The 11,404-nt window shown below is 37.1% G+C and overlaps 2 protein-coding genes and 1 long non-coding RNA gene across 4 annotated transcripts; 1 reads left to right on the top strand and 2 right to left on the bottom strand.

Annotated features, from left to right (window-relative positions):
• Positions 1–398: 398 nt before the first annotated feature.
• LOC122411199 (uncharacterized) lies at positions 399–5,982 on the bottom strand. Of its 2 annotated transcripts, none has more exons than XM_043419827.1 (4): positions 5,627–5,982; positions 3,100–3,284; positions 2,836–3,017; positions 399–2,153 (listed from the first exon to the last, which is right to left on the bottom strand). In XM_043419827.1, exons 2-4 carry the CDS (start codon positions 3,271–3,273, stop codon positions 929–931), a joined length of 1,581 nt encoding a protein of 526 aa, XP_043275762.1. In that variant the 5' UTR covers positions 3,274–3,284; positions 5,627–5,982; the 3' UTR covers positions 399–928. The 2 variants fall into 2 exon arrangements, with proteins under 2 accessions (XP_043275762.1, XP_043275763.1); XM_043419828.1 differs by lacking the exon at positions 5,627–5,982 and adding an exon at positions 3,858–4,495.
• On the top strand, positions 4,065–5,755 carry LOC122411205 (uncharacterized). Its single transcript, XR_006261117.1, has 4 exons — positions 4,065–4,160; positions 4,464–4,895; positions 5,006–5,264; positions 5,617–5,755. It is a non-coding gene; the product is annotated as an uncharacterized lncRNA (long non-coding RNA).
• Positions 5,983–6,089: 107 nt separating the features above from the next.
• Positions 6,090–9,228, bottom strand: RabGGTa (Rab geranylgeranyltransferase subunit alpha). Its single transcript, XM_043419826.1, has 7 exons — positions 9,064–9,228; positions 8,487–8,597; positions 8,286–8,404; positions 7,874–8,061; positions 7,599–7,796; positions 6,871–7,476; positions 6,090–6,584 (listed from the first exon to the last, which is right to left on the bottom strand). Exons 1-7 carry the CDS (start codon positions 9,064–9,066, stop codon positions 6,139–6,141), a joined length of 1,671 nt encoding a protein of 556 aa, XP_043275761.1. The 5' UTR covers positions 9,067–9,228; the 3' UTR covers positions 6,090–6,138.
• Positions 9,229–11,404: the final 2,176 nt, after the last annotated feature.

Below are 11,404 nucleotides of genomic sequence, written 5' to 3'. Positions count from 1 at the left end.
CCCATGCCGTTTAACCTTGCCACGACATTGAAATTTCTCTCGCCAATCTACGAGATTTTCAGATAGCAAAACGATTCTAATTTTTTGAAAATTAAATAGAATCTACAGAATTCTCAAGTTTTTCTCTCGCATCTCGAAGTTCGTGTACTCTTTTTTATTTCTTATTTCAGAAACTCGGAAGGTCCAATCGATCGATATATAAACATGCGGTTTTTCTTCATGCATATAGGGGCAAGTTTTCGTTGAAAAAATCGTTCGGAATAAAAAAAATTCCGAATAATGCAATCTGCTATTTTTAAAACCTTTAGATGAAACAAAGAAATATGTGCGGGATGGGGATGGGGAGGCACGGACGATCGAACTTCACCGAACTAGTTACGAAATTATCGTATTCGCCATACTGTCATTTTTATAATTTATTACTTTCTCGTTTTTGAAATATTTTCAAAAATATTGCAAAGCTTTCTTCGTTTTTGTACATATTCGTCTTATAACAAAAATATATCCTAAATATTACGTTCGATTGAAATATACACATTTTACGGATTCTCAAGACTTATTCGTAACGTTTACAATTTACCTCCAAGTCCTAAAAAACTTCTCGTATTATTTACACTTTGATTTTTCAACCAAATTGAGTTTCTTTGTTATTTGTAATAATCGTCGATTCGTAGAAATAAAGCAAAAGTGAAAGTTTGTTCGAAGTGTGTTAATATTCAAGGTAATCATAAAAAAGCTCACGAAAACCGTTGACGCCGGTAAAATAGCTCATCGCACAAGTGAGGTTTGTTCATCGAGCGATGTTTTGTTTTTATGATTCATGTTCGTCGGAAACCTCGTGCGTTGCAGTTCAAGAGTTAAAATTCCCGTAATTTCGTAGTCAAAAAATACTTGCTTCAAAACTCACAGTCAGCTTGAGGCACGTTTTTCACATGAAGGCGCAACTGATAATGAGGAAAAGAAGAGCAATGGGGAAAAAGACGTAAACCCCCATTCTCGGGTGGCAAACCGAGACGAGAAGCGAAATATCGTCTTCTTCGTGATCGATACCGTCTCTGGTCGGGACTTCGACGATGACTCGATCGCTCGAGAAAATGGGCAAGGGGAATGTGCACTCGGTTTTGTTGAGGCAAGAATTAGTGACTTTCTCGTATTGGAATGTTGGTTTGTGAATATCAAAAACTGCGTGTATATCGTTGAACACGATGTCGTTGTCGCTGTAAAAAATATAATAATAATAACCGTCTTCGGTGACGTCATGATGGGATTGCATGTGTTGACCGTTGACGAGATAAGTGACGTTGGTGCAAAGTTCGGAGGGGGGAAATTCTCGTTTGACGAGTACTTGGCCATCGTAACAATCCAACAATCCTTCTTCGAAGCTAGAAACGGAAGATTCGTCGGAGGAGTTTCTGAGTGCGTTGCCACCGTGTTGGATGCCGTGATCGAGGAGAGCAGGAAGTCCGGCGGGCTCTTGATTTCTCTTGAGTCGTCGGTGGCTCGGAGTTTCGAGCTCGATTTCTTCGCTCTCTTGAGCTCGATCATCCCCGACTTCTCTTAGTTCTTCCCTGAGAGATTTTAATCTGTCTACTCTCGGAGGATTTCTCTTTCGATCGGGGGGCGTCTGGAGAGATCGAAGATTTATATTTTTCCATCCTTCCGCATCGTGTTCCGGGTGCGTGTCTTCGGCCCTCGCTTTTCTCTCGTGATTTTTCTCGCGGTGTTTCCTGTGACGGGTGTGCTTTTTCACGTGTCTCAATTTCCTCGTTGAATTTTTCCCCCCCGGCTGATGAAGCGCGTCACTGTCGTTCACGTGCTTCGTCAAATAGACGCGGGCGATTTTCTCCAGTTCTTCCAACTCTTCGACACCGACGTCACTCCTTTTATTCTCCGGTATTTTTCGCTCTTTGTGCTTCCTGGGTTTGCCTCGCGGCCTCTTCGGTAACGGCTCTTTCGGACGCGTTATCGTTTTCGTCGGCTCTTCGAAATCAATTAACTGGGCATTCGACTCGAACGTTATTTTCACCTGCTCGTTAGCCTCCGGTAAATACATGCCCATTGTGGTGTGGGCTTTGTTCTTATTGTGGTCCAACATGCCGCAGGTACTGAACTTTCGATCACCTTTCACTACGAGGATCGAGGCTCCGGGAAATCTGCAACAAAAGATTTATTATTCTTCACTCTCCGATACGACTTTCATATTGCTTTATGGGGGAAAAAAAAAACCAATAAAAGACGATCATTCTGTGACGGAGATCGTTTCACGAGTTCATAGATGAGTTACCCCTGCGGGGAGCCACGCACGAAAAATAATGAACAATGGTCAATGACCAATGGTCAATGCCAAAAAAAAGGATCCCGATATTTCTATTGACACAAAATGTTCCTCATTTACGATAAGGCTGCTCATTGTACCTCATTTTTTTCGTTTTTTTTTTTATGACGAAGAAAATACTGTATGATGTTTGATACGAAGATTCAGAATAAAAAATTATATGGAAGGAAAAGCATGTTTTGAAATTGAGATTTTATCTAAGTTTTGAGGTAAAAAATCATTTTTGCAACAATGTCAGAATGTAGTGTCTTCAACAAAGATTCTTAAAGTGCAAATTTATATTTTGCTAAAAAAATTGTGAAGATATTGTGACGAGTGAAAAAATATAGTCATTTTTTTCAACCCAATGAGCAATTTTAGATCTTATTCTAAAAATCTATGCAAGCTCGATTCATTTCCCTTGAGATAGTTCACAGCATGGAACTGATTCACAGGTAAATCCTCTGAACAAAGTAGAACTCTGCCTTCAACTTTAATTCTCAAATGAATGGAAATGAAACCTCGAACAAACGCTGAGCACTACGGTCGCTCCTCGCAGCAAATAAAATCCCCAATATTCCAATGTATCGTCAGGTAAAATCATGCTCTTCTTCAGTCTTATGAGTTTTCTGCGCGTCGCTATTTCTGGTTTGTGGTCCATTTGGAAGGCATTAAATGTGCTATTCATCTTGAGAGTATGAGCCTGTGGATGACAAAAATTTCATTAAGTGAAATTAGGTCTTCTCGTTTATAATAAAATAAAGAAAATTTTGTTTTTCCATTACCGAACAAAAAACAGTTGAAATGCCATTGCTCATTTCCAGTATGTCGGATTCCGTTACAGCATAAGTAGCATCGGCATATAAATTGTGTCTGAGATACAGCGGTATTCCCAGAAGAGTTATAGGCAACAGTGCTATCAAAGCACAAAAGATTAGCACTCGTCTTATCCCGTGCATCTTTCATGACCCTGAAATTAAGGACATTCATTACAATTTTCAAAAGTCATGGTTCGAAGAATTTGTTATTCTCATTAATGGCATCAATTTTCCTGATTTTTTGTAAAGTTATGTCACACCGAATTGTCCTTCAATGTCTTCATAAAAACTCAAAGATTCCCCGATACTTTGTCATAAAATGAAAAAAAATTTCAAAAATAAGATTAATCTGTAAAGTTCATTGAATTTCTAATGCCACTGGTTTGTAATAAATATTAAATTTTGGTAAGAGACAGTTTATAATTGTGAAACCATTAAGCAAAATGAATACAACATGATATAATGTGCAGGTTGAAAGTTGAAAAAATTCAGCAAAATGAGCAATGGGCAGTATAAATGTTTTAATTACCTACTGATTAATGAATTTTGTTTCATAAAACAGTCAATGTGATAAATATTTTGTCAAAAAAATGAACATATATGAACATGTGTATTGATTGATTTATCAGTATAGCTGTGTAAACATAAATCGAATACAGATAACAATATTGGGAAAACTACTGCTATTTGGAAAAGCTGCAGCTAACATGAAGAAAAAGTACTACCTTAACACGTATTTTCCTTCCCAAATGTCACAAGCTATCCCATTACGAACAAACGATAAATCGCGTCACGAAAACTCGGAATTAAGGCGCTTATTAGATTTTTTTACAATCTCATAAATGTCGCGCCGCGTGTTGATATCTCGTACGTCGATCTCGAAGTGTATTAAACTGTACGACGTCGTGTATGTTTTGAACGATCGAAGCACACGTAGTGTTATGAAAGCGTAAAAATAAGGCGCGGAGAGCCGCCCGCGAGTTTTATGACTGAGGCTTCTGCCTGTTCAAACAACTGACGAGAACGAGGTTAATTAGTGGGTTATAGGTGATAATTTGTTGAGGGCTAATTTGAAAGCTGGATTTTCACATGTTTCATTGAATTCGTTTAAAAAAGAACACACCGAATCGTCACGTATTTACAAAGATAGAAACAATGAAAAACTTTGAAAGAGTCGACGTCAATATTTTTTTTTTTTCACTTCGTGCGGTTGATTACAATAAATTTAATTGAATCCCACTCTTAGACTACTAGTAAAAAAAGAGTTTAAATAATTCACTTTTCCGAACAAGTCAACAGTTTCGGGACGATAATGGATTCACTTATTGCAGCTGTCTCTCTCGCACTCGAACGTCTCACTGGCACGTGACACCGCGTCTCTAGTTGCAACACATAGGTGTGAAGAAAGGAGAAAGAAGCTAAAGTGTTTTCTTCAAAGAAACATTTGACAGTTTGTTTTCGCGAAGTGTTTTCGTTGGGATCGAGGGGCAGGAGGGAGTGAGAAGATCCGTGTCTATGAGTTTATTATTAGAAATCTCTCTAGAACGCGTTTTTTAGTTTTCTACAAATTTTCCATTCTAGGAGTGTTTCGCGGGTAAAAATAATTTTACTACATAGTTCCGTTTGTAAGTGCAAGAAACGACTCGTGTATCGCGGAGCTGGCGATGTAATGACACTCCCAAATAAAATATTTAATGGGTACATCGGCTTCTAATAAACGCCTATCATTGTATTGTCGCGAGGGAATAATAAAAAAGAAAAAAGTAAGATGATAAGATAACTCGAAGGAGAATATTTAATCCACGACTTTTCGTTTTCCTCACGAAATTTACACGAAAACAATGTCGTTTAATCAATTCTTTTATTTTTTTAGATGTGCGATACAGGCAGAGAAAAAGAACGGCTACACTGCGATTGCCGACCTGTATGACCTGTAAAATCGATAAATTTAATCAATGCATAAGCATTGCACGAATATAGATAGCTTGTTTTGATTCACCGACGCAGCCAGATGCCGAGCACATGCATTTCTTATCGTTTTCTTTTTTCCCTTCTTCTTCTCCGCCGTCTCCGCCCGCGAGGCGCCAAAAAAGATAAAAAAGAATTTATGCCCACTGCCATCTGTTAGCGAAGTACTCAACTCTCTTTTTCATTTACATCGTTTATCGAATTATCGGATCTTTAGTATTTTTAAAATCAAATTATATGGTCAATCCTTCATTCCCTTTGTTCTCTTTATAGTTTATTCGAAACACTGAAAACCGAATTGCTTGAAAAGTCGAAAAATATTGTTGGAACTATAACAAAATTTTAGATGTTTCAACCGTTTCTTTTGCTGGCAGGACGTTCGAGCGTTGTTCGAATGCCAAAACGTATTGCTATTTTTTTTTCGTCGTATTCGACAAAATGATCGACCTCGTGAATAAAATCCTGATGCTTCCATTGTAGATTACTTTTCAAAATGATAGATTTTGCAATTAACAGACATTCGTACCTGTTCAAAATCTACATGATGACGATTCTCTACCTCGACGAATTTTCTGCTCCATCTGCTCCAGCGAATTTCTTCCTTTCGTCCAGGAACGTTGAAACAACGATGAGATCACTCAAATGCCGATGCGGTATGGTAAAAGATCTAAAAGACGAAAGAAACGATTCATTAATGAATAAAATGTGAATTTTGTGAATAGTAAATGCCAGTTTGTGAAATTACCTTCGAGACTTTTGCAAATATTTTTTTCACTTACGACATCGAATGATCTGCTGTTTCAAGTCGATTGTTATGAGTTCGAGATCCATGAAAATTTTCGTTAACCAGGGAAAAAATTATTTCTACTGTTTCGGTCGAAAATCAAGCGAAAAAAGACAGAGAAATAGCCTGATTGAAAAGGCAATTGAAATTTTTGGATCCGGCAGATTCATGCTTGAATAAATGGATAGAAAAAAACAGTCGAGAATCCCATACAATAATTTCTTAGTATATTAAGCGTAAAAATACATCTTCCATCAATCAATCATTAATTCCAATATTGAAGATATGCTGGAAATTTTAGCAGTGACAGCGTCTAATAGAGCAATTGGATTATCGCGTAAATCGAGTTTCTCAAGTTTCTCATGACGTCTAACAAATTCAAGGATTTCATTGATATCCGACAGCTCGTTGTGACGCAATGACAACCACTTCAAGTTGGGCAGCACTGGCATTCTCTTCAGAGAACAGAGATTATTACTCGACAATGATAATTTGGTACATTCTTGCAGCACAACCAGTCGATGGAGAGAATTACTCAAGTCATTTCCATCGAGATTTATATCTTCGTAGAAGCACAAATGGTGCTCGTCGTAAAGTACTGTGAGACCCAGATCCGACAAATCTATCGATTTGGTCAGCTCATCTTCGTTCTCATTCTGCCATGTATTGTGCAATTTGTATTCCATTATGCATTTGCTACCTGCAACACAATTTCATTCATTTTTTGCTCTTTTTACTGAAGTACTTTTTTTTTGAAAAAATTTCATTCAGTCAAGATCATTTTCTCGTTAAGAAGTTCTGGAGTCCAAAAATACATAAAAAAAAGTATTGAAGCATTTGATAAAACGTAGTAACTTGATTTCAGTCGAGCGGGAATTCTGAGTATGTTTGATCTTATCTGTTACACGTCACGGTTTGTTTTGGCTTTGTCATGACAATAGGTCAAAATTTCGTAACCAGATACAAACGTTTTTTTCCATACTCACGCATGTCGTTGTAATAATTCGATCGTAACGCATCGACCTTCGTTAAGGCACTGAGATCTTGAAGGATCTTCGCATTGTATTCTTTGAGATCGTAGTTTTTCATGAGATAAATGCCAGTAAGAAGGGACCATTTGTTGTTTGGTTCCATTTCGCTCAGTTGCTTGTAATTCTCCATTTGTTCCTTCAACTGCGATTTGTCGTGGATTTCGTTCGTTAAATATTTCGTATTATAAAACCAATAATCCTTGTTTAAGCTACGCCGGAAATCATAAACGTTATTTTCAAACTCAATTGCGATACTTTCAGCAGCCATCAGATCGATCGATTGATCGACCAAAGTCCCAGTCCAAGTTTTCGAATATTCTCGATTGTTCGGAGATTCCCAAAGCATCGATTCCACCGCTTTTCCATTATTGAGTAACGCTATTTTTTCTCGCTCAATTTTAACGTCGTTGCAAAACACTATCGTCGATTTCGTTGACGTTACGCGGGCTCGCCATACCGAGTTTGATTTCGTTCTCGAACAATCCAATAACCAACGCTGATAAAACCATGCGCTCGAATCGTTCGGGTCGGTAAACGTCGCATTCATTACGAAATCCAATTCTGAGAAAAATAAACGAAGATTTTCCATCAGAAAATTTGCTTCGAGCGATCTGAACGTGAATACAATTTTCTCTGAGCAGTTTGGAACTATGACACTATCAGATTGAATTTTAATATTTGACCTTCTTTGTGTTTGTCAGCTTTGATTGGCAAGTTTCCGGTTTCATCGGGAAACATTTTTGACAAAATTTTGCTCCTGTAGTGCCACGATGAATAATTAGAGAAATTATTCAATATTTTTGTCGTCGAGAAGTCAAATTCTTCAGTATCGGAGATTCCAGCTTTCTTCACGAGATATTGTCTATAGTCCCAACAGTGAACTGTATACATTCAAAATTTTTCAGTTTCCTTTATATTTTTCTGTTTTCACAACAGGCAACGAAGCAGAAAAACTTACAATTTCTCTCATCTAGATTCAAGCATTTTGCGCATAAAGCTAGTTCCATTTTCCAGTCCGGTTCTGGCATATGATCAATTATCCAACACCTGTGATGCCAGACTCCGTAGGATTTTGGATTTTCCCTGAGGCAATTCTCCGTCAGCGTTAATTCTCTTTTCATTCTTTCTGTGCGTTCTTCTTGTGTCCTGCAATGAAGAAATGTCAACATAATAAAATTTCTATTAATTTTTTGGACAATTTTTATGGTATATCTTCGGGTCTATTCTGATAAATTATATTTGAGGAAAATTAATTCGATTTCCAGTTTGTATAAAAAAAACTTCCATGTTCAATGGGAAAGACTTGGTTGACGAATATAGGAAATTTCTATAGGGATTAAAAATAATGCAAAGATCCTCTAATCTATTACCAATCGTTTTTGTTAAACGCGTCTCGTCTTATATTCCAAAGCGTATTTATATCAGGATTTTGCAAAACTACCCGTTCAGTCACCTCCAGTAACTCATCGTCCCACAATTTGTCTGCTCTCTGAAACCAAAAATATCAATGGTTTATAAGCAATGCTCAAAACATATGATACATTGTTGCAAAAGAAGTTATGGAGACTTACTTTTTGGAATATAATTTTCATAGCCATTTTGTACTGAGCTGTCTTCTTTGCTCTTTCTATCTTTTTTAATGCCTCCTGTTCGGCTGTTGTTCGAACCTTCACACGACCGTGCTAGAATAAAATTAATTCCATGCTCTTCAATATTGATTCGATATACGAACGAATAAAACTAATCATTAGAATCGATTCACTTTTTTTTTTGCCATTGATAATCGAAAAGTATCATCGATAAATTTTCTTTTGAGTTTTAAACTAAAAATTTGTTTTCTATTCTCATTTACCTTCAGTGAATAACACTCCAAAAGGTATATGAAATTCAGTATCTAATATAATCGAATACCGCGTAGAAAAACCTAACCTCACTTCGTGATTGATATTTAATGTCATTCTCCCGTTGGATATTTAAATGCCAAATCGTTACGGCAATTGCAAGGGTAGTAAATGATTAATTGTCGACGAAAATCATGTGTTGACACCATAATGACGAAATTATTGCAGCAACATTATCGAACAAATGTGAGTCGCTTCTACTGAATAATTTGTTAACAGAGAAAAAACTGGACCCGATAAGACTTACCATTTTGAAGCTTTGTAAAATTTGTCACTTAACCCGTAATATTTATAAATATATTATTATTTAAACACTAATCACAGATTAATTAACAATTCGTGCGAAAGGTTACGTGTCAAAAGTTCGATGTACAGAAAGACTGGGTAGACAGAAACGACAGAAAACAGCTGATCGTAGTTCCGCAATAATCCGCTACATCGTTTACATCGTTTATTATCTCCAGGCGCGTCATTGCATCCGGTTTATAGTTTTGGAAAGAAAGCGGAGAAAAAAGCTCTTTGGTCCGACCATAGAAAATTGCCATATGTTATACATTGAATAATTATGTTTTAAAAACTGCACGAATGATTTATTATATCTTTTTCTAGATATAGTGAAAGCGTCCAGTATTTTTAGCTGAAAAGAATTGATGATTATAGTGTTTCGTTGTAATATAGGATCGTACAAAACGCCAAGATACTTTTTTTCGCATTTCATGGAGAATTACGAAGTGATCATTTTTTAAACCGTTCAAAATTAAATGAGTCGTAATTGGAGTTACAATAAAGTTCCAAAGTTCTATAGCGTTTCTTTCTTCACATAGAAGTTTGCAATTTTCATAGAACTAGATCCAAATTGCACATTACGGATCACAAATTACAAATTTTCCTCTTCGCTGCACGACACGAACTCCATTCGACCCTAAATTGCAGACTCGTAATTTTTTCAATGATTTAATGGGGGAAGTGGCCACTAAATAAGTACTGAAGTGAGGTCGAGGGATCGCGAAGTTTCGAGATAAATAATAACAATGATTCTTCAAATTGAAAGTGTTCTAAAAGAGAGGTTATAATAGAGGAAAGTAAAGCATGAGCTCGAAGTATTGTATTAGTAGACAACGAGCGGTTATGATTGCAGTATCGAGTCGAAACAAAAATGAAACAAAAATTATTACGAAGGTGTGGAGTCCGAGGCGAGTAGCTGGAATTTGATACGCTGAAAAGAAACTCGTGTTGTGCAATTCGAATGCAACTGGTTGGAAAATCATTCCTGCAACTTCGTGTGTATATTTACACTCGTAAGATTGAGCTTAATTATTCTTGGCATTCGAAAGATGCGTAAGTCTCGTGATCTTTTCGTCAGGTGATTATTCTCGCAAGAAAGGAAAAGGATTATAGTTGTAAAAAAAATGAATGAATAAAAAAAAAAACACAAAGTCGAGAACTACAGGTTCACTGGGTTTTCGTCTGTTTACAACAGAGCAGCGGATGAATTGTGAAACTCCTTGAAGATAATGCTCGACTGTGGAGAGATGAGATAGGTTTATGGGAAAACAGGCACAAAGTAAAAAGAGTGAGAAAAGTATGACCAAAGTGACGTTGGTGAGAGGAGCATGTGCTAAAACTCTTTGCTGGCGATACTTGTTTTTAAAATCAGAAAAAGGAATGCACTGCTATTATTCTTCGGGTGTAACCCAGGCCGGTGACGGTACATAAATATCGCGCGTTCTCTTTGTCCTGCTATCGAATTCTTGCGTGAGTTTACATTCGAGAATTCGATATCGAGATCGAACAAGTTTTTTATTTTCGTTTCTTCATTTTGAGCTAAATGTGAATAACTTCGTGGCATGATTCCAATATTTCGTGCGGGATCTCCAAATTCCGAACATTCTAAGGCGAAGGTTAGAAATCGTTTCTTTCAATTTTGAGGTTAATGCTGAAAACTTCGTGGTAGGGTTCGGGTTTTTTTCTTCGCGTAAAATTGCGTTTCTAGAAACTTTCGAGAATTTCTTTCATGTCGATATAAATGCACAAAATTTCGTGTCGGGATTGAAAATAAGCGAAGAAAGAGTTGGCATTTACTGAAAAAGTTCAACAATGACGCGACTTTTTTGTTCGTCGCGTTGAAAAACAGTACGTTCCGATCTCGAATCTCGTGGTATTAAAATAACGAGCTTATTCCGTGGCCAGTTAGCCTTTCGTGTCATTTTGCAGCCTTTCAAAGTCCCCTCTACGAGAAGTTTGGGGTGGCGAACAAAAAGAGAAGTGAAAAAATGTGCTAGTGTGTAAAAATTGAAAAAACACGGGCTCTCGATCGCGTCTCGAAATTCCGGAAAAAATGAATAACGAAACAAGCGAATCCATTGAGCGCTCGATTCTTTTTTCTTTGTCTTTTAAGGTGGCGGCACGATGAAAAGGGGACTGAAATTCAATTCGGAATTCACAGAAAGTACAATCGCACTAAAAATTCCGACTCAATCTATTCGTCGATTTCGTTAACTTCCCTGAATTTTCAGAGGAAGCTCATTACAAGTTCGCACACGAAATAATGAAGTTCTGCGTGTTATTATCAGCGGATCGAAACATTT

The sequence above is a fragment of the Venturia canescens genome, chromosome 5 (assembly GCF_019457755.1).
Source record: "Venturia canescens isolate UGA chromosome 5, ASM1945775v1, whole genome shotgun sequence".
Lineage (NCBI taxonomy): Eukaryota > Metazoa > Arthropoda > Insecta > Hymenoptera > Ichneumonidae > Venturia > Venturia canescens.
Note: the sequence above shows the minus strand (reverse complement) of the source record. Positions and strands in the feature narration are given on the sequence as shown.

Bases quoted from the DNA above. Each gene is read 5' to 3' on its own strand.
- LOC122411199 (XM_043419827.1), bottom strand. From the start codon at position 3,273: ATGCACGGGATAAGACGAGTGCTAATCTTTTGTGCTTTGATAGCACTG. The intron at 3,018-3,099 runs GTAATGGAAAAA...TGTCATCCACAG, and splicing joins TTTCAACTGTTTTTTGTTCG to GCTCATACTCTCAAGATGAA. The intron at 2,154-2,835 runs GTTTCATTTCCA...CTTTTGTTGCAG, and splicing joins GTGCTCAGCGTTTGTTCGAG to ATTTCCCGGAGCCTCGATCC.
- RabGGTa (XM_043419826.1), bottom strand. The intron at 8,062-8,285 runs GTAATAGATTAG...TCTTCATTGCAG, and splicing joins GCGTTTAACAAAAACGATTG to GACACAAGAAGAACGCACAG. The intron at 7,477-7,598 runs GTCAAATATTAA...TATTTTTCTCAG, and splicing joins AGCTGACAAACACAAAGAAG to AATTGGATTTCGTAATGAAT.